At 37.0% G+C, this 23,666-nt stretch overlaps 1 protein-coding gene across 1 annotated transcript in view; it reads left to right on the top strand.

Annotated features, from left to right (window-relative positions):
* The window catches only part of LOC103235591 (transmembrane serine protease 11E), a 50,049-nt gene extending 35,918 nt beyond the window's left edge, over positions 1-14,131 (top strand). Inside the window, exon 10 of the mRNA XM_037989388.2 lies at positions 13,151-14,131. Coding sequence (XP_037845316.1) covers positions 13,151-13,312 — 162 coding nt within the window. The 3' untranslated portion in view covers positions 13,313-14,131. The remainder of the gene's footprint in view (positions 1-13,150) is intronic.
* The last annotated feature ends 9,535 nt before the right edge of the window (positions 14,132-23,666 follow it).

Below are 23,666 nucleotides of genomic sequence, written 5' to 3'. Positions count from 1 at the left end.
TAGGTTTTCTTCTAGAGTTTTTATAATGTTAGGTTTTACACTTAAGTATTTCAACCATCTCAAGTTGATTTTTGCATATGGTGAAAGAAACGGGTTCAGTTTTAATTTTCTGCATATGGCTAGCCAGTTTTCCCCAGCATCATTAATTGAGTAGGAGTCCTTTCCCCATTTCTTGTTATTGTCATCTTTGTCAAAGGTGAGATGATTGTAGACATGCAGCTTTACTCCTGGCTTCTCTATTTGATTCCATTAGTCTATGTGTCTATTTTTTGTACTAGCACCATGATCTTTTGGTTAATATAGCTTTGTGGTATAGTTTGAAGTCTGGTAGTGTGATGCCACCAGCTTTGTTTTTTTGTTTAGGATTACTTTGGCTATTCGGGCTGTTTTTTGGCTCCATATAAATATTACAATAGTTTTTACTAATTCTGTGAGAAATGACATTGGTAGTTTTGTAGGAATAACATTTAATCTGTAAATTTCTTTGAGCAGTGTGGCCATTTTAACAATACTGATTCTTTCTATTCATGAGCACAAACTGTTTTTCCATTTGTTTGTGCCAACTATGATTTCTTTCTTTCTTTTCTTTTCTTTTTTTTTCTTGAGACAAAGTCTTACCCTGTTGACCAGGTTGGAGTGCAGTGCCACAGTTGTAGTCCACTGCAACCTTGAACTCCCGGGCTTAAGCGATCCTCCCACCTGTCTCCTGAGTAGCTGGGACTATAGGCATGCACCACCACACATGGCTAATTTTTTAGATTTTTGGCCGAGATATAGTCTTGCCATGTTGCTCATGCTGGTCTTGGACTCCTAAGCTCAAGCAATCCTCCTGCCTCTGCCTCCTAAAGTGCTGGGATTATGGGCATCAGCCACTCTACCTGGCCTTCAACTACGATTTCTTTCAGCCGTGTTTTTAGTTCTCATTGTAGAGGTCCTTCACCTTCCTAGTTAGCTGTATGTCTATGTATTTCATTCTTTCTGTGGCAATTGTGAATGGGATTGCACTCTTGATCTGGCTGTCAGCTAAGATGTCATTGTTGTATAGAATATGCTCCTCATTTTAGTACATTGATTTTGTATTCAGAAACTTTACTGAAGTTGTTTATCAGTTCTAGAAGCCTTTGGGCAGAGACTATGGAGTTTTCTGGGTATAGAATCCTGTCATTTGTGAAGAGAGAGAGTTTGACTTCCTCTCTTCTATTTGAATGCTTTTTATGTCTTTCTCTTGCCTGATTGCTTTGGTTAAAACTTCCAGTACTATGTTGAATAACAATGGTGAGTGTGTACATCCTTGTCTTTTCTGGTTCACAGGGGAATGTTTCTAGCTTTTGCCCATTCATTATGATGTTGGTTATGGGGTTGCCATAGAAGGCTTTTATTATTTTGAAGTGTGTTCCTCTGGTGCCTAGCTTGTTCAAGGTGTTTTTTTTTTTTTCTTTTTGAGACAGAGTCTCACTTTGTCACCCAGGCTGGAGTACAGTGGTACGATCTCAGCTCACTGCAACTTCTGTCCCCCAGGTTCAAGTGATTCTCCTGCCTTAGCCTCCTGAGTTGCTGGGATTACAGCTGCTCGCCACCATGCCTGGCTAACTTTTGTATTTTTAGTAGAGATGGGGTTTCGCCATGTTGGTCAGGCTGGTCTTGAACACTTGACCTCAGGTGATCCACATGTCTGGGCCTCCCAAAGTGCTGGGATTACACGTGTGAGCCACCATGCCCGGCCATATTTATGTATTTTCATATGTTGTACCAGCCTTCCATCCTAGAAAATAAGCCTACGTTACTGTGGTGGATTAGCTTTTTGATGTTCTGCTGGATTTGGTTTGCAAATATTTTGTTTGCAAATATTTTGTTGAGGATTTTTGCATCAATGTTCATCAAGGATATTGTCCTGAAGTTTTCTATTTTTGTTGTGTCTATTCCAGGTTTTGGTATCAGAATAACACTGCCTTTGTAAAATGAGTTAGGGAAGCATTTTTTTTTCTAGAATTTTGGGAGTATTTTCAATATAATTGGTACCAGCTCTTCTTTATATATCTGGTAGAATTTGGCTGTGAATCTCTCTGTTCCAGGACCTTCCTTGTTGGCTGTTTTTTTTTTTAAATTACTGGTTCAATTTTGGAACTCATTATTGATCTTCTCAGGTATTCAATTTCTTCCTGGTTCAATATTGGGAGTTTGTGTTTCCAAGAATTTATCCATTCCTTCTAGATTTTCTAGTTTGTGTGCATAGAGGTGTTTACAATCATCTTTGAATTTTTTGTAAAAAATATTTCTCTTCCCTTTGACATTTCTGATAGTGTTTATTTGAAAGTTCTTTTTTTTTCTTTGTTAGTCTTGTTAGCAGTGTATCAATCTTATTTATTCTTTCAAAGAACAAGTTTGTGTTTTCATTGATCTTTTATCTGGATTTTTGTGTCTCTATTTCATTCAGTTCAGCTCTAATTTTGGTTATTTTTTGTCTTGTGCTAGTTTGGGGATTCACTTACTCTTATTTTTCTAGTACTTCGAGGTGTGACGCTGTTAATTTAAGGTATTTATATCTTTTTTTAGTTCTTTGAGGAGTGATGTTGTTCGTTTAAAATATTTGTATCTTTTTGATATTGACATTTTGCCCTATAAACTTTCCTCTTAACACTGCTTTACCTGTGTCCCAGAAATTCTGGTATGTTGTATCTTTATTTTCATTAGTTTCAAAGAATTTCTTGGTTTCTGTCTTAATTTCATTCTTTACTCAAAAGTCATTCAGGAGCAGGCTGTTTAATTTCCATGTAATTGTATAATTTTGAGAGATATTGGTATTGATTTCTATTTTTATTGCACTGTGGTCTGAGAGTGTGATTGGTACAATTTTTAAAAATTTGTTTAGAATTGCTTTATGGCCAAGTGCATGGTTGATCTTAGAGTGTGTGCCATACATATGCAGATGAAAAGAATGTATATTTTCTTGTTGTTAGGTGGAGCGTTCTACAGATATCTGTTAGGTTCATTTGGTCAAGTGTTGAGTTTAGTTTCAGAATATCTTCGTTAGTTTTCTGCCTTTATAACACCTTTAGTGGGGTGTTGAAATCTCCGCTATAATTTTGTATTTCTCTAAGTCTTTTTTTTGTAGGCTCTAAGAACTTATTTTCTGAGTCTGGATGCTCCAGTGTTGGATGCATACACATTTAGAATAGTTAATCTTCTTGTTGAATTGAACACTTTATCACTTTGTCACACCCTTTTTTGTCCTTTTTAATTATTGTTGTTTTAAAGTCTGTTTTGTCTGAAATAAGAATAGCAACCCCTGTTCTTTTTTGTTTTTCATTTGCTTGGTAGATCTTTCCTTATGCCTTTACTTTGAGACTATGAGTGTCATTGCATTTGAGATGGGTCACCTGATGATAGCATACCGTTGGGTCTTGCTTCTTTATCCAATGTGCTACTCTGTCCCTCATAAATGGGGCGTTAAGCCTGTTTATATTCAAGTTATAATATTGATATGTGAAGATTTGATGCTGCCATTGTGTTTTTAGCTGGTTATTCTATAGGCTTGATTGTATAGTTGCTTATAGTGTCAGTGGGCTATGTAATTTCTTTTTTATGGTGTCAGGTAATGGCCTTTTTTTTTTTTTTGGGGGGGGGACAGACTTTTGCTCTTGTTGCTCAGGCTGGAGTGCAAAGGCGTAATCTTAGCTCACTATATCCTCCACCTCCCGGGTTCAAGTGATTCTTCTGCCTTAGCATCCTGAGTAGCTGGGATTATAAGCACATGCCATCACACCTGGCTAATTTTGTATTTTTAGTAGAGATGGGGTTTCGCCATGTTGGCCAGGCTGGTTTTGAACTCCTGACCTCGGGTGATCTGCCTACCTCGGCCTTCCAAAGTGCTGGGATTACAGGCGTGAGCCACCGTGCCTGGCCAGGTAATGGTCTTTTGTTGCCATGTTTAGCACTCTTTTAAGGACTTCTTGCAAGGCAAGTCTGGTGGTAATAAATTCCCTTAACATTTGCTTGTCTGAAAATGATTTTATTTCTCCTTCCCTTATGAAGCTTAGCTTAGTGGGATATGAAATTCTTGATTAGAATTTTTTTATTTAAGAATGCCGAATATACCAGCCTGGCCAACATGGTGAAACCCCATTTCTACTAAAAATACAAAAATTAGCCAGCTGTGGTAATGGGCAACAGTAATCCCAGCTATTTGGTAGGCTGAGGCAGGAGAATTGCTTGAACCTGGGAGGCAGAGGTTGCAGAGAGCTGAGATCGTGTCATTGCACTCCAACCTGGGTGACAAGGGCGAGACTCCGTCTCAAAGAATGTTGGCTGAGTATAGGTCCCTAATCTCTTTCGGCTTATAACGTTTCTGCTGAAGGTTCTGCTGTTATCCTGATAGCACCCTGTTTGTATGTGACCTGTCCCTTCTCTCTACTGCTTTTAAGATTTTTTTCTTTCATGTTGACCTTTGAGAATCTGATTGACTAGGTGTCTGGAGTATGGGTGTGTTGTATGTTATATCTCTGGGGTTCTTTGAATTTCTTGAATTTGGATGTTGACCTCTGCAGCAAGGTTGGGGAAGTTTTCAAGAGCAATATTCATAAATGAGTTTTCCAAGTTGCTTGCTCTCTCTCTCTCTCCCGTTTTTGGGGATGCCAGTGAGTTGTATATTTGGCATATTTATATAATTCCATATTTCTTGGAGATTTTCTTCATTTAAAAAAATTCTTTTTCTTTGTCTGAGTTGATTTGAAGAACTGGCCTTCAAGTTCTAAAATTGTTTTCCAGTTTGATCTATTCTGCTGTTAATACTGCCCATTGTATTATGAAATTCTTGTAGTGAGTTTTTCAGCTCTAGATCAGTTTGATTCCTTCCTTCAGCTTGATTCCTTCCTTCCCTCTCTCCCTCCCTCCCTCTTTCCTTCCTTCCTTCCTTCCTTCCTTCCTTCCTTCCTTCCTTCCTTCCTTCCTTCCTTCCTTCCTTCCTTCTTTCCTTCCTTCCTTCCTTCCTTCCGCTCTAGATCAGTTTGATTCCTTCCTTCCTTCAGTTTGATTCCTTCCTTCCTTCCTTCCTTGCTTGCTTTCTTGCTTGCTTTCTTTGACAGACTCTCACTCTGTCGCCCAGGCTGGAGAGCAGCGGCTCGATCTCGGCTCACTGTCAGCTCCGCCTCCCAGGTTCACGCTATTCTCCTGCCTCAGCCTCCCGAGTAGCTGGGACTACAGGAGCCCGCCACCACGCCTGGCTAATCTTTTTGTATTTTTAGTAGAGACGGGGTTTCACCGTGTTAGCCAGGATGGTCTCCATCTCCTGACCTCATGATCCACCCGCCTCGGCCTCCCAAAGTGCTGGGATTACAGGCGTGAGCCACTGCGCCTGGCCCTGATTCTTTCTTAAAATGGCAATTTCATCTTTCAGCTCTCGTATTATTTTATTGATTCCGTAAATTCCTTAGATTGTGTTTCGACTTTCTCCTGAATCTCGATGATCTTCATTGACATCTGTATTCTGAATTCCATGTCTGTCATTTTAGTTTGGTTAAGAACCATTGCTGGGGAGCTAGTTCAGTCATTTGGAGGTAAGAAGATACTCGTGCTTTTAGAGTTACCACAGTTCTTGCATTGGTTCTTTCTCTTCAGTGTGTTTGAAGTTATTGTCTTTTGTATGGAGCTTTTTACTTTTATATTCTTTAATGCCTTTTGTGGTTTGATTGTGGTATTAGTTGTGCTTAGTTAATTTCGTTCGCTTTTGGATGATTTCAGGGGTCCGAGGTTTGGCTCCGCACTCCTGGGCTGCATGCTATTCCAGGCTGTAACCTTGGGAAATTGGGACCAGGTCTGAGGATATTTTCTTTAGCCCCTAGAGGTTAAATACCTCCTGTGTTGGAGGGAATGAGGTGTTCCTGGTCCACTGGCAACAAAACTGTGGTGGCAAAGGCACTTTGGCGGGGTGGCAGTAGGTCAGTGAGGGTCGTTATGCACACATATGTGCTGGCGGTGGGTTAGTGGCAAGTCCTGCACAGACATGTGTGCTGGTGGTGGGGTGGTGATGGGGTCAGTGTGCATGCATGCACCAGTGCTGGAGGCTGCAGGCAAATGCATGATAGCAAAGCAGCATGTGGAGGCTGCCAGTGAGTGCATGCTGGTGGGTGCTCACTGACAGGGATCTGCCTTTAGTAGCTCTCTAGCTGTTAGGCAGAGTCTGCCACCAACATAGCAATAGTTGAGGCTTTCAAAAAATGCCTTGGCTGGGCAACTGAGGGAGTGATGCAAATTTGTGTGGTCAGGCAGGGCCTCTGGCATAGGCCAGCCGACAAGCGAGTTCTCACATCAGACTGTTCCCATCCCACAAGCAAGAGAGCCCTGTGATGTCCAGGTCTGTCCATCAACAAAGGCTAAATCCACCTAGAGATGTATGATGAGCTTTGGGGGATGGGCACCCATGGCTATGCTCTGCTGTAACCATTCTCATAACAAACCCTGTGGATTCTGTGCAGGCTAGAATTCAGTCTCTTTCAGCTCTCCAGGCCATTCTCCCTGCCACCTCAAAAGTCCATGGGGGATGAGGGGTCTCCCGCAGCTAAGATTCTGGAGGTCTGTGGTGTGAGTTGGCCACTCCATGACCATTTAACTCATCCCTTCCCCAGGAGCCTCTCCAGGCCAGGAACAAGTTCTGGTGCTTGGCAACCCTGTGCAGGGTTACCAGCTGCCTCCCCTTTCAGCCTGGGGTCCGCATTCTCCTTCCATCCACTCTCAATGCCTTCTTTCTGAAAATGTGTTCAGAGTGTGCCAATCTTCTTGATGGTCTGGTCCCTCATTGGGAGAAGGTCTTCTTGTCTGCATCTAGTGGGCCATCTTGTTTTAGTATTGATTAAATAATGAAATAATAATTTGAAAAAATTAAATTATTATTATTTAAAACTCTAGACCTTATTTAAATTTTCTGTTTAACCATGCCTCAGCAGACATTGCAATACAGAGGGAGGGGGATGTATGAAGGAATTGCCTCATTTCTCACTCAGCTTCCTTTGATACTCAGGTGAGGGACTAATGCCTCATTACTTCTACATGGAGGTTAGGCCTCTTCTGATAACACTCTGGCTGAAGGTACTTTGTTACTGCTCCCCTTTTGGCCTCCACTGACATCATGGGGTAGTGATTTCATTACTGCTTGGCAGTGGTGAGACTTGACTTTCCACTACATCCCCTCAGAGATGGTTCTAGTAGGTGGGGAGAGTTATTCCTCATTACTGGTTGGTAGTTCATACTTCCCACTCAGGATATATATATATTTTTAAGTATCCACCTTTTTTTTTTTTCTTTGAGGTGGAGTCTCGCTCTGTTGCCCAGGCTGTAGTGCAGTGGTGTGATCTTGGCTCACTGCAACCTCTGCCTCCTGGGTTCAAGTGATACTGCTGCCTCAGCCTCCCGAGTAGCTGACATTAAAGGCGAGCACCACGACGCCTGGCTAATTTTTGTATTTTTAGTAGAGATGGGGTTTCGCCATGTTTGCTAGACTGGTCTCAAACTCCTGATTTCAGGTCATCTTCCTGCTTCAGCCTTCCAAAGTGCTGGGATAACAAGCGTGAGCCACTGTACCTGGTCCCTATTCAGCATATGCTGACATCAGTCTAGTAGGGAATTGGGCCTTGTTACAGCCTGGTAAGCGTGGAAGCCTCTTCAGTTGGGATTTATTGTCTTCCCGGATTTGCTGTTTTCCCAAGTTGTCTTCTTATTGGTTGTTTTACTAAGGAGAGCAGGATTTTCTTGGAGGCTTTTAAAAAAACCTGCACTTGTTGGCAAGTTGCCAGTTTGCTGACTTCTTCAGTTTCAAGTCCATGCTATATGAAGAAAAAAAAAATTCAGAGCACTCACTGTTGTATCATTCCTTTTGTCGTGTATTTCTGAACCTGTCTTCTTCTCTCTAATTTTCAGAGTCTTTTTATGTTTGTTTTATTTGTAATGTCTGGGTATTTTTTGGTTTGTTTTAGTTGTATTTAGCTGGAGAAAAAAGAATAAGTAAGTCTATTCCATATTGGTCTGGAGCATTTACATATTTTTGAAGCCAGGTTTTGTTTTCCAGTGTTTGGCTAGTGCCACCAATTTTGTACCTTTGGTGGATACAAAAATTTTGACCTCTATGTCTTCGTGTGCATCACTGACAAAATCATGGAGGGGGCCAATAACTGGTTCCTTGTATGTGTCACTAAATGCTCTTATAATTTTCATTTTGTGATTTGACAGAATTTTCGTTTAATGTGCTTTCAAACCTTATATTTCTCTTTAGAATTCCATGTTATTCTGTGTGCTTTCTAATCTGTATTCACAAAATGGTACCATTAATTTCTAACCTTTTTTTTTTTTTCAATTTTTTATGTTATTCCTTTCATGCTTTCACATGAACACTGTATCTGTATTGCCTTCATTTGCTCCACCTCATTTAATTCACTGTTGGCATCACTATAGTTCTTTACCAACTTTTACCTTTGGGTTAGTCGTTTTAGCAATGTTCAGTTTGCTACACTAAATTATTTTATTCAGTTGACCTTTGTTTATACTCTGACAAATTCTCAAGTTAGACTCACTTCATTGTGTTTCTTTTTCTGCTCTGAGGCCCTAATTGCTCCTAGAGGAACACACGGAACAAAGTAGATTGGTCCCATTACCACACTCTACTAAAAATTCCTTCCTAAAAATTGAAATTGATTCTGTAGTTCAATCTTCTGAAATGAATTCAACTTAAAAGATAAACTTGAAAATATACTTGATCCTTGTTATTTGCAGATTTCATATTTTCAAATTCACCTACTCACTAATATTTATTTTTAACCCCCAAATCAATACTCAAGGCACTTTTATGATCATTCACAAGCATGCACAGAGTGGCAAAATATCTTATTACTCAATGAGTATATTCTTACCTGAGGCTGAAAAATGTGATACTGTGCCTTTTTGTTTCAGTTCTCATACTGTAAACAAGTGTCCTTTTCTTGGTCTACATAGTGCTACATTTTTCACATTTTTATTACTTTGCTGGAGATTTTGCTGTTTAAAATAGTCCCCAAGTGTTGTGCCAAAGTATAGTGCAAGAAGGTTGTGATGTGCCATATGGAGAAAATACGTCTATTTGGTAAGATTTGTTTAGTTGTAAGTTATAGCAGTGTTTACTGTGAGTTTAATATTAATGAATCAACAGTGCATATTAAATAGAATGTCTTTAAACAGAAACACGCACAAAATCTGTTTATGTATTGAGCAGTTGACAAAAATGTGACCAGAGTCTCCTGGAAAACCAACCCTGTATTTCTCCTAAGAACAAGGACTCAATAATCATTAATTCAGTGTTTGTGGTGACTTCATAGAACACAACTACTGTGAATAATGAGAATAACCTGTATTTTATTTGTCTTCTTGATGGTCATAGAATCATTGGTGGTTTAGATATTATGCTAGACCTTCTTTTGTCCTAATCATCATCATCCTACTTGCCTCCAACTTTCCTGAAACTGTTGAAAACGTCATGCACTTTTACTTTTACATTTATGATCATCCGTTATGTTCTTTATTCAACTATCTCGCTTTCTATAGTCTCCATAGTAATGTCCTTCCTAAAAATTTCAGAGGAACAGATGTATGCCCTCTTAATCTTTTATTTTATAATTTTTATTATAAAAATTTCAATGATATTCAAAATAGAGAGGATAAAATAAGGAACTTTCATGTACTTATCACCTAGTTCAAAAATTTACAACTCATGGCCAACCTTACGTTATTTGTACATACCCTGACACAATCCCCTCATGCCCTTCCCCCACCAAAATATCAAATCTATTTTGAAGTTAATCCCAGATGTTATATACTTTCATCTGAAAATGTCCCCATTCAAAAATACTATTTTGATGGTGATATTAGAGGTATACTCTTTACAAACTTTGTGAGCTAGAGAAGAGAAGCCAAATTTGCCCTGTGATTACAATATTCTACTTTCTTATCTCTGGAAAGACATGGCACCCATTTTTGGGGGGCAGGGATGGAGTTTCATGCTTGTCACCCAGGCTGGAGTGCAGTGGTGCGATCTCTGCTCACTGCAGCCTCCACCTGCTGGGTTTAAGCTATTCTCTCACCTCAGCCTCCCGAGTAGCTGAGATTACAGGCAACCACCACCATGCCAGGCTAATTTTTGTATTTTTAGTAGAGACAAGGTTTAACCATGTTGGTGAAAAATTCCTTCCTAGTTTCCAGGCTGGTCTCAAACTCCTGACCTCAGGTGATCCACCTGCCTAGCCCCCAAGGTGCTAGGATTACAGGTGTAAGCCATCGTGCCCAGCCTCCATTTAAAAAATGTTCATGTCTAGCATCCACAATTTTTCCCACTTGCCTTGCTCTTTATATTTTAATATCACAAAAACCATTAATAACCTCATACGTAAAATTTTTTCCTTGAATCTCCTACTGTTTCTCATCTCAGTGGTATTTGGTGACCTTGTCTTTCTAAAACATATCCCTTGTTTGAATTTCATAATTCTGAAATTTACTGATTTCTTTCCTCCTCCTCCATCTACTCATTTCCAGCTCTATCCTTTGATTAACCTTTCTCTCTCTCTCTCTCTCTCTCTCTCTCTCTCTCTCTCTCTCTGTCTCAAACTGGATATCCTCAAGATTCAGATCTCAGATAAAATTTTTATCTGCTGTCTGTATTCTCACTCAAAGAAGCCATCTTTTCTTTGAACTCAGCTATCACCTTAATGAGTGCCAAATCTATGTCTCCAGAATTCAACTCTCGCCCATATTTAGTCTTACATTTCTACCTACTTCAAAGTGATCTCTATTTATATATTTTAAGTTCTAAATATGAAATGAAAATTTGTATATGTGCCATTTGAAACTTAACAGGCATCATGAAATGTTGCCTGGGATTTTAAGTTTCTCGCTCACATTATTAGGGTTCAGTATTCTTAGAGTTGTTGGTTTTTTACTCTTATGTTTCCTCCACATGTATTCAGCTAAGTCTTAGACTATTTTCCCACTTTACCATATCTTTCATGTTTATTTCTTATGCCTCTATTATTTCTGTTAACACCCTAATCTGTTCCCTCATTTCTTTGTGTCTTAATACTTCCACGGCTTCCTGTTTGGCTTCCTACTTCCAATTTTAGAAGTTTCTGTTGTGATATGCACATTCCTGAATACACTTCCTGTTCTGTTTCTCACTAAACCATTCACTGAAAATAACAGGATTAATGAGACAAATAAGGTTAGAGACAGACCGGTCCCTCCAAAGCTATGCAACTTTTTAACTGAAGAATTAACAAATATAATAATTTGTACCTTTAAAAATAGCTTGCACAGTATAGGAGACAGAATGCCCAAGGTCTGGTGGCTTACTGGGGACATGTTAAAATGCACAGAAACAATAATGTGGAAACACAGGTTTGCTGGTGCTAAGGCAACATACACAGGGAAGTGTAGTCCTGAGCAGAGAGAAACACAACCTAAAACTGATGCAAAGCTGGGCTACATCTCTCTGAGGAGGGAGTTTTGGGTACAGGAACTCAGGCATTTTCTTAAACCTGTGCCCTGGAGTTGTCTGCCTGTGCAATAGCTGAGTTGAAAGGGTTTTCCTTTTCTTCTGAAGTTTGTAATTCTACTGCCATTATTCTGGCTCCCTTGCCTAAAAAAAAGCACATATAAACGATCATAATTTCCATCTTCTACTGACATAACTCTGCCATTCACTAATCAAATGTGTGCTAATTAGTGCTGGTAGAATAGACTCTATATTTTTTTTATATTTGATACTTGCTGGATGTCACCTTACTTTCAGCTTGTAATGTTATTAGATATACTGCTATCTCTTTAAAAGAATTATTTATTCTCAGACTCAATTATTCCTGTCTCTTATGCTGATTTAAGCTTTCTTGTCTCTTGTATCTTCTATTTCTCTATCCTGATTTTCTCTGCCTGCATATAGACTTGGGATTTTATTATCAAAATTAATTATTTTCGAATAGCTTTATATGGTATATCTTATTTCTCTAAGCAGATTGCGGGTTCCTAGAGGACAAGATCCACATGTTTATAATACTCTTTTTATATCTCCTCCTACATACGAGGGTATCAGTAGATGCTTATTGGTTAGATTTAAAATCATAAATGTATTATTTCAAATTTGCTATTATATTAATTTTTTAAATGGACAAAAGAAAATTCACAAGGAAGTTAGCATAATGTTGGGAAAAAAGCATGGCCTTCTGAATTAGATCACTCTGGATTCAAATTCAAGGTCTGCCACTGATTAGCACGTGATCTCAAGCAAATTACTTAATGTTTCTGAGTTTCAGGTTTCTTAATAACCTGGAAAAAATTAACCTAGTTCTATGTTTTTATTAAACAAGAATTATACGAATTAATGCAATAATATGTTAATCAATTAAGAACTTCATAGAGTGTGAATACTTAATGGGTGGCCAGTAATTAGAGGTTCCAGGATCTTGAGGGATAATCAGCCAGTACCTCGTTATTAGAAGCCATATAAAGAAGCAAAACTCCGGAGTTTGCAGGATATAATTAGAATATGTGATTTTATATATGCATTTCCTAAGTTCTGCCTTTTGCTAGACTAAGCACTTTACATTCACTGTCTTACATCATCTTCATAGTACTCATCACAGGGAGGTATTATTAGGAGCATTTACAGATAAAGAAATTAAAGGTTTTAGCCAGCTTGGAAAGGCCAAACTTGAGAGAGAAACCCTGGTGTCTGACTCTAATGTCTGTTTTTTTTTTTTAAGTTTTATTTTATTATTATTATTTTTTAATCAGTAATAGACTCTTCACTCCCTTTTTGGGGCTTATGTTACACTAATAAAGAGTATAGAAAAAATAACTAGGGAGTTATTTTGTCAGATGTATCACGTGACTTAAGAGTACAGTTCTTCAAAGAGATGGAGCTTTCAATCTCATTGTTTTGAACCTTGAGGCTACATCAGTTTTTAAGGTATTGGAGTTCCTCTTTTAGGTGGATAACTGACATAAATGGAGAAAATCACTTATGCATGTGAACACACTGAATACTTTTGAAAATTACCCCTTTCATTATGTTCTTAAGTTAGAAAAATAGCCAATTCCTCTGTAATGAACTGAATTATGAATTACTAATTTCTGTCTTCTCCTTTAGGGTGACTCTGGAGGACCACTGGTTAGTTCAGATGCTAGAGATATCTGGTACCTTGCTGGAATAGTGAGCTGGGGAGATGAATGTGCGAAACCCAATAAGCCTGGTGTTTATACTAGAGTTACGGCCTTACGGGACTGGATTACTTCCAAAACTGGTATCTAAGAGAGAAAAGCCTAATGGAACAGATCACATTTTTTTGGGGGGGGGGGGGGTGTGTAGAGGCCATTTTTAGAGATACAGAATTGGAGAAGAAGACTTGCAAAACAGCTAGATTTGACTGATCTCACTAAACTGTTTGCTTGATGCATATATTTTCTTCCCAGCTCTGTTCCACACATAAGCATCCTGCTTCTGCCAGATCAGCTCTGTCATCTGTGAGCAATAGTTCAAACTTTATGTACATAGAGAAGTAGATAATACAATATTACATTACAGCCTGCATTCATTTGTTCTCTAGAAGTTTTGTCGTCAGAATTTTGACTTGTCGACACAAATTTGTAATGCATATATACAATTTGAAGAACTCCTTTTCTTCAGTTCCTGAGCTCCTCTCATTTCAGTAAATATCCATTTTCAAGGTGCAGAACAAGGAGTGAAAGAAAATATAAGAAGAAAAAAATCCCCTACATTTTATTGGCACAGAAAAGTATTCGGTGTTTTTCTTTTTCTTAGTGGAATATGGGAAATGATCATATTCATTATGAAAGATCAAGCAAAGACAGCTGAATACCAATCACTTCATCATTTAGGAAGTATGGGAACTAAGTTAAGGAAATCCAGAAAGAAGCCAAGATATATCTTTCTTTTCATTTCCAAACAACTTACTATGATAAATGTGAAGAAGATTCTGTTTTCTTGTGACCTGTAATAATTATACAAACATCATGCAATGTACTTGTTCTAAGCGAATTAAAGCAAATATTTATTTAACATTGTGTTACTGAGGATGTCAATATATAACAATAAAATATAAATCACCCAGTTGCTTGACATTATGGTATGATAATCCACAAAGAAGGGGAAGATGGGAAAAATGTTACTAGTCAATTTATTATAAATTATTTTAAAACTTGAGGCTAGGATGAAAATTAATTTAATAACAATCAGCATGCCTATGTAGTAAAATAATTGTGCCGTGGAATGGGAGGGAATGAAGACATCAAACAATTGGCAGAAAAGGTTTTATTCATCTAAGACTCTCCCAAATAGCAAATCCTTGAAGGGAATGAGATCCAGGTGTTAGTGTATAGTCTAGTGATGCAACTAAACTGGGGTTCAGACCTCTATTTTGAGATGATTGCAGATATTTTTCTCCCCTTGCTGTTGTGTTTACAGTTCATGCATGGCTAATCGTCCTGTTAGACTCATTTGGGCTGAGATGGAAAGATATAGAGAAAATATCCTGGAAAGTGCCTCACTGCTGCATCTAGTGTGATACTGAATTGCTAACTGCCTGGATAACAAAACTGAAGAGTAAAAGCATAATATTGGCCACCTTCCTGATTTTAGTTTTGGTAAATTATTACTGAGCTGTTAAGAGACACAGCTTTCAAGTAATCTAGACCAGAATGAAGTTAGGACTGCAACCATGACGTACGGCATGTTAATGGTGAGATTTCACCAAGTCTTTCCTCATTGTATATAGCTACTCATATAAGTTCTATATTGTACAATAATTACCTTGAAAACCGGTATTGCGAGGAAACATTTGACTTTATTGATCTGAATAACATTGGAGTATGAACTGATAAAATTTAGGCGCTTGGCAAAAATATGAAAACTGACATGAATTGACACTGTTAAATATTTTGCGTAAGCTATTTTTGTTTCATTTAACAAAATGCTCTGGGAAAAAACAAAATTGAGGAAAACCTTGAATTTTAAGCAAGGATATAAGTACTTTTAAAACTACTCGGTTCTGTTAAAAATGGATTCCCCTTATTTCAGTGTATTCTGTAGTTGGGCCGCTAGGTGGCACCCACACGCTGTAGGAAGCGATCGGGAAGCCTGACATCAAGAAGGATGTCTAGATATGTAAGTAATAACGAGAACTGAAATTTGACTCTTGCAAAACCAAAAGAATACAATTTATCCTTGCAAATGGCTTTTAAAAATTAATTCGTGTTGATTTACATCATTATTAGTATTTTTCAAATTTCTGGAGATTGTATTCCAAACTAAACAAAATTTATGATGCATGATTTGAGGAATGTCCTCTGCAAACGCACCTGGAGCAATTTAAATTAAGAAGAAATTTTAAAAGCTTAATTTTACAATGACATCTTATTCCTAAGAGAAATACTTTTGATATTTCCTTCTACGAAGGATTTGAGGATTGGAAGTTTGGGTCAAAGTGAAAATATGAGCAATAGTTCAAACTTTACGTACATAGAGAAATAGATAATACAATATTACATTTCTAAAATGATAACTTCTTTTGAAAAGTAATTTCCAAAGGGTTTTATCATTCTTGGGCATGTCTGTGTTAACTGTTTCATTGGATAAAGGTAAGAAGATGTGATTATAATATTTATTATTTTTTTAAAGAGGGCAGGCAATTCCTCTTCTATATCTTCTTTCTTCCTACAGCACCTAGTAAAGTACTTTGTATACAACAGTCCTTCAATAAATGTTGTTGAATGACTCTTTTATTTTTACATTATGCAGAAAACATAGCTTTATTACTATTTACACATTAATTTTTAGAAGTAATCCCAGATTTTACACTTACTGAGTGAATTAAATCAGTTACTATTTATCTAAGCCTATAATCTCACCCATAAGATAGAGATGATATTTGCTCAAATGATTGTTGTAGAAATAAAGCTGTGAATGTTTAAAAAGTGCTTAGCACAGTTCTTGGAACATTAGTAGGTGTTCAAGAAAAGATAATAATAATAACTGTTACTATAATGAAACTACCTTCTTTCTAAAAATATGGTATTTGATTATAATAGGCTGAATACCTTTTTTTTTTTTGAAATGACAAGAAAATTAGACCAACAGAATGTGCTAGTTTAAAAAATTTCTGATTCTACAAAAAGTTTTATTGGAGTAATTCTGAAACATATTTATCAAAGTAGTCTGTCACTGTGAGGGTTTATTCTAACTTTTCACTTCAATTTAAAAAAATGATAAACCTTATTAACCACCGAGTGGCTGGATTATATCAAGATCTATGGTGTAACTCAAATGTCGCCTCTTCCATGAAGCCTTTTTTTACTTCCTCAAGTGGATGTACTATCTTTTTTTTTTCTGAACTTCCTTACCATTAATATTTTTATTTTCAGATAGTCATTGATTCAGATATGCTTAAGATATAACTGTAAGATATAATTCACAGAGATTCTGTGTACCCTTTACTCAGTTTACCTCAATAGTAAGATCTTGCTTAGGTGTAGTATAATGTTACAATGAAGAAGTTGACATTGAGATAATCCATTAACTTTATTAGGATGCGATCAATTATATATGTGTGTGTAGGTGTAGGTGTGTGTGTACTTAGTTCTATGTAATTTAATTACATATGTAGATTCTTGTGATTACCAAGATACAGATTGTTCACAAGGCTACATCATGCTACCGACAGCCATCCAGCTCCCTCCCGACCCCTGTGTCTAGTCTCTAATCCCTGGCAACCACTAATCTGCTCTCCATCTTTACAATTCTTATTGTTTGAAGAACGGTATATAAATGTATTATACAATATGTAACTTTTTCAGGTTGGCTTTTTCGCTCGGCATAATTTTCTTGAGATCTATCCAAGTTGTTGTGTTTGTTAGTAGTTAATTCTTTTTTTATTACTGAGTAGTAGTATATGATATGAATGTACCATAGTTGGTTAACTGTATACTCATTGAAGAGCATTTGGATTGTTCTCGGGGTTTGGCTATTACAAATAAAACTGCTACGAAGATTTGTGTATAAGCTTTTTGTGTGGACTTAAGTTTTTATTTTTCTGAGGTTTATGGCCTAGAGTACAATTGCTGGGTCATACGGTAAGTACATGTCTAGATTTTTAAGAAACGGCCATATTCTTTTCACATGCTCCTTACTACTTGTAAAACTTTGTACTTAGAATCTCTACCTGTGGATTTCAGATGTGTAGATAGATATGATTTCAACAACTAGACTGTGAACTCTATTAGGGTGGGACAGTAACTGATTCATTTTTATATCCTTCACAGTTCATAGGAAACTATAATATTATTTATGGCAATTGTTCTATAAAGATTTATTAAATAAAAGTAAAGACAGTAATAAAAGAAAACAAATAAATACACGTAAAATGAAAAAGAAGAAATGACTTTGGGTAGAAAAGAATGAACAGTATTTTATTTCCTTCATGAAGGTATTACCGCCCAATTTCTGTAATTCTGCGTGGACTTTACCATGGCACCTCCATGTATCTTATGTTGGTTGATATAAAATCTTGTTTTCCACTTTTCCACAGGGTACACAATCAAACACAGACTACAAACATGGTTGATATGGAAAATCTCTCTTTATACCTGAATTTAGTTTCTGATGCATGTTTAATAGTTTTCTGACACGCCTGTGTCAGCTTCTACTGTACTTGTGGAATGGATTCCAGTTTAAGGATACACTCAATAACTATTTGTTGCTCTTACTTTTTGTAACCATGACTCTAGAATTTGTCCTAATGTAATTTTTATTATATAACTCTTAAAGTGGAGTGAAAGACAGAGACCCGTGAAATGTAATCAGAAGGTCTTCCTTAGCTGTCCCTAATGCATTAATCAGTACCTCTTTGGCGTAGATGTAGTCAGCTTAAATTTTACAATCACTGTACTCACTGCCTTGCATATACCCCTCACCTGCTTGTTCTCTTGCTCCACCACTCTGTGACACTTGCTTTTTACTATGATCCTGGTAAAATTTAACTCTCCACTTACTGTTTTTAAAAACTAATTAATTTCTCCCATTTTTGTTAAAGTGTAATTGGCTAATAAAAATTATATATAGTTACAGTGTACAGTTTGATGTTTTGATATATGTTTACAATGTGAAATTATTAAATCAAGCTAATTAATATATCCATTACATCAATACTTACTATTTTTTATGAGAACATTTAATATCTACTCAGCAATATCTACTTTTAACATTTTAAAAATACTCAATACATTATTAACTGTAGTCCGCATTCTGTAAATAGACCTCCAGAACTTATTTCTTCTATGTAACTGAAACTTTGCACCTTTCAACCAATATCTTCTCATTTCCACCACACTCCAGGCTCTAGCAACCACCATTCTACTCTCTGCTTCTATTATTTCAGCTTTTTTAGATTCCACATATAAGTGTGATCATGTAGTAATTAACACTGTCTGCTTGGTTTATTTCACTTAACATAATATCCACCAGGTTCTTCTATGTTGTCACAAATGACAGGATTCCCTTCTTTTTTAAAGCTGAATTGTATACTAATGTGTGTATTTCTTTATTCCACCAATGGACATGTAGGTTGATTCCATATTTTGGCTATTGTGAATAATGCTACAATAAACATGAGAATGCAAATATTTCCATACTGAAAGTGAAAAACAGAATGGTTGTATGGTACTTAAAGTATGGTTTCTACTGAATATTTCAATCACTACTGAGATAACTAAAATAGGGTGTAAAAAACAATAAAGCAAATAAGCAACACCAAAATTGCACTTTTTCAAAATGTCAAATAAATGACTAAACTTTTAACTAGACAGAACTCCCATAAAAGAGATGATTCACATTTTAATAATAAAGTCAGATATAATAGTAAAGACATTGTTACCAATCATACATAAATAAAATTATAATTATATATTAGGAGCACTTATATGTCAACAAATTGTAATAACTCAGATGAAATGAACAAATCTCTAAAAAGACACAATCATGCAGACTCAAGAGTTCTAATACAATTCCATTATGTTCAAAGGACACACTTTGTATGATTTCAATACTTTTATTGAGAGCTTTGTATGGCCTAGCAATGGCCTGTCTTGGAAAATGTTAATGTGCTTGAGAATATTATATACAGTCATGCATCGCTTAACAACAGGGATACATTAACTGCATTGTTACATGATTTTGTTGTGTGAATATCATACAGTGTACTTACATAAATTTACATGGTGTAGCCTACCACACATCTAGGCTGTATGGCATAATCTATTGCTCCTAACCTACAATGTATACAGCATGTCACTGTACTGAATACTATAGAGAACTGTAACACAATGGGAAGCATTTGTGTATTTATATATAACTAAACATAGAAAAGTTACTGTACAAATACAATATAAAAAATTATAAAATGGTATACTTGTTTAAAATTCTTATCAAGGCCAGAAGTTGCTCTGGGTGAGTCAGTGAGTGAGTGGTGAATGAATGTGAAGGCATAGGACATTATGATACACTACTGTAGACTTTATAAACACTATGCACTTAGGCTACCCTAAATTTGTAAACAATTTTCCTTCTTCAATGAAAAAGTAACTGTAGCTTACTGTAATGCTTTTAATTTATAAACTTTAAATTTCTTTTACTTTTTGACTCTTTTATGATAGCACTTAGCTTAAAAACAAACATTTTTCAGTCATACAAAAATATTTTTTCTTTATACCCTTATTCTATAAGCTTTTAAAAATATTTTAATAATTTATTATTTTTTACCTTTAAACATTTTGGTTAAAAACTAAGAGCCCACCACAACTCAACAAGGCTGCTGTGGCCAGACTGACTCTCTAGAGTCCCTCCTCTCTGGGCAGAACATCTCTGAAAAAAAGGCAGCATCCCCAGTCAGAGACTTATAGATAAAACCCCCACCTCCTGGGACAGAGCAGCTGGGGTAAAGAGCAGTTCTGGGCACAGCTTCAGCAGACTTAAATGTTCCTACCTGGCAGCTCTGAAGAGAGCAGTGGATCTCCCAGCACAGCATTTGAGCTCTGATAAGGCACAGCCTGCCTCCTCAAGTGGGTCTCTGACCCCCGTGTATCCTGACTGGGAGACACCTCCCAGTAGGGGCCAACAAACACCTTATACAGGAGAGCTCTGACTGGCATCAGGTGGGGGCCCCTGTGGGATGAAGCTTCCAGAGGAAGGAACGGGCAGCAATTTTTGCTGTTCTGCAGCCTCCACCAGTGATATCCAGGCAAACAGGTTCTGGAGTGGACCTCCAGCAAACTCCAGCAGACCTGCAGCAGAGGGGTCGTCTGACTGTTAAAAGGAAAACTAACAAATAGAAAGGAATAGTATCAACATTAACAAAAAGGATGTCCACTCAGAGATCCCATCTTAAAGTCACTGACTTCAAAGATCAAAAGTAGATAAATCCACGAAGATGGGGAGAAACCAGTGCAAAAAGGCTGAAAATTAAAAAAACCAGAACGCTTCTTCTCCTCCAAAGGATCACAAATCCTCACCAGCAGGGGAACAAAATGGGATGGAGAATGAGTTTGATGAATTGACAGAAGTAGGCTTCAGAAGGTGGGTAATAACAAACTCGTCCAAGTTAAAAGAGCATGTTCTAACTCAATGCAAGGAAACTAAGAAGCTTGAAAAAAAGATTAGACAAATTGCTAACTAGAATAACCAGTTTAGAAAAGAGCATAAATGACCTGATAGAGCTGAAAAACACAGCACGAGAACTTCATGAAGCCTACACAAGTATCAGTAGCTAAATTGATCAAGGATAAGAAAGGATATCAAAGATTGAAGATCAACTCAATGAAATAAAGTGAGAAGACAAGATTAGAGCAAAAAGAGTGAAAAAAAAGAATAAAGCTTCCAAGAAATATAGGACTATGTGAAAAGACCAAATCTATGTGTGATTGGTGTACCTGAAAGTGACAGAGAGAACAGAACCAAGTTGGAAAACACTCTTCAGGATATTATCCAGGAGAACTTCCCCAACCTAGCAAGGCAGGCCAACATTCAAATTCAGGAAATACAGAGATAACCACAAAGATACTCCTTGAGAAGAGCAACCCCAAGACACACAATCATCAGATTTGCCAAGGTTGAAATGTAGGAAAAAATGTTAAGGGCAACCAGAGAGAAAGGTTGGGTTACCCACAAAGAGAAGCCATTCAGACTAACAGCAGATCTCTCTGCAGAAACCCTACAAGCCAGAAGAGAGTGGGGACCAATATTCAACATTCTTAAAGAAAACAATTTTCAACCCAGAATTTCATATCCAGACAAACTAAGTTTCATAAGCAAAGGAGAAATAAAATCCTTTACAGAAAAGGAAATGCTGAGAGATGTTGTCACCACCAGGCCTGCCCTACAAGAGCTCCTGAAGGAAGCACTAAACATGGAAAGGAACAACTGGTACCAGCCACTGCAAAAACATACCAAATTGTAAAGTCCACTGACACTATGAAGAAACTACATCAACTAATGGGCAACATAAACAGCTAGCATCATAATGGCAGGATCAAATTCACACATAACACATTAACCTTAAATGTAAATGGGTTAAATGCCTCAATTAAAAGACCAAGACTGGCAAATTGGATAAAGAGTCAAGACCCATCAGTGTGCTGTATTCAGGAGACCCATCTCATGTGCAAAGACACACATAGGCTCAAAATAAATAAAGGGGTGGAGGAATATTTACCAAGCAAATGGAAAGCAGGGGAAAAAAAAAAAAAAAAAGCAGAGGTTGCAAATCTAGTCTCTGATAAAAACAGAGTTTAAACCAACAAAAATCAAAAGGCACAAAGAAGGGCATTACATAATGGTAAAGGGTCAATACAACAAGAAGAGCTAACTATCCTAAATATATATGCACCCAATGCAAGAGCACCCAGATTCATAAAGCAAGTTCGTTGAGACCTACAAAGAGACTTAGACTCCCACACATAATAGTGGGAAAATTTAACACCCCACTGTCAATATTAGACAAATTGAGACAGAAAATTAACAAGGATACTCAGGATCTGAACTCAGCTCTGGACCAAGTAGACCTAATAGACATCTACAGAATGCTCCATCCAAAGTAAACAGAATATACTTTCTTCTCAGCACACATTGCACTTATTTTAAAATTGACCACATAATTGAAAGTAAAACACTTCTCAGCAAATGCAAAAGAACAGAAATCATAACAGTCTCTCAGACCACAATGCAATCAAGTTAGAACTCAGGATTAAGAAACTCATTCAAAACCACACAACTACATGGAAACTGAACAACCTGCTCCTGCATGACTATTGAGTAAATAACAAAATGAAGGTAGAAATAAGGATGTTCTTTGAAACCAATGAGAACAAAGACACAACGTACCAGAATCTCTGGGACATATTTAAAGCAGCACGTAGAGGAAAATTTATAGGACTAAATGCCTACAAGAGAAAGCAAGAAAGATCTAAAATTGGCATCCTAACAGCACTATGAAAAGAACTAGAGAAGCAAGAGCAAACAAATTCAAAAGCTAGTAGAAGACAAGAAATAACTAAAATGACAGCAGAACTGAAGGGGATAGAGACACGAAAAATCCTTCAAAAAATGAATCCAAGAGGTAGTTTTTTGAAAAGATGAACTAAATAGATAGACCACTAGCCAGACTAATAAAAAATAATAAAATAGACTCAATGAAAATGATATAGGGGATAACACCACTGATCCCACAGAAATTCAAACTACCATCAAAGAATACTATGAAACCCTCTATGCGAATAAATCGGAAACTCTAGAATAAATGGATAAATTCCTAGACACATACACCCTCCCAAGACTAAACCAAGAAGAAGTCGAATTCCTGAATAGACTAATAACAAACTCTGAAATTGAGACAATAATTAATTGTTTACCAATCAAAAAAGTCTAAGACCAGACAGATACACAGTCGAATTCTACCAGACGTACAAAGAGGAGCTGATACCATTCATTCTGAAATTATTCCAAACAATGGAAAAAGAGGGAATTCTCCCTAACTCATTTTATGAGGCCATAATCATTCTGATACCAAAACCTGGCAGAGACACAACAAAAACAGAAAATATCAAGCCAATATCCCTGAAGAACATTGATGGAAAAATCCTCAATAAAATACTGGCAAATCAAATCCAGCAGCACATCAAAAAGCTTATCCAACACGATCAAGTCCACTTAATCCCTGGGATGCAAGGCTGGTTCAACATATGCAAATCAATAAACATAATCCATCACATAAATAGAACCAATGACAAAAAACCACATGATTATCTCTATAGAGGCAGACAAAATTCAACAGCCTTTAATGTTAAAACTCTCAATAAACTAGACATTGATGGAACATATCACAAAACAATAAGAACTATTTATGACAAACTCACAGCCAATATTATACTGAATGGGCAAAAACTGGAAACATTCCCTTTGAAAACCAGCACAAGACAAGGATGACCTCTCTCACCACTCCTATTCAACATAGCATTGGAAGTTCTGGCCAGGGCAATCAGGCAAGAGAAAGAAATAAAGGGTACTCAAATAGGAAGAGAGGAAGTCAAATTATCTCTGGTTG

The sequence above is a fragment of the Chlorocebus sabaeus genome, chromosome 7, assembly GCF_047675955.1.
Source record: "Chlorocebus sabaeus isolate Y175 chromosome 7, mChlSab1.0.hap1, whole genome shotgun sequence".
NCBI classification, from domain to species: Eukaryota; Metazoa; Chordata; class Mammalia; order Primates; family Cercopithecidae; genus Chlorocebus; species Chlorocebus sabaeus.
This window is presented reverse-complemented; position numbering and strand designations above follow the sequence as displayed.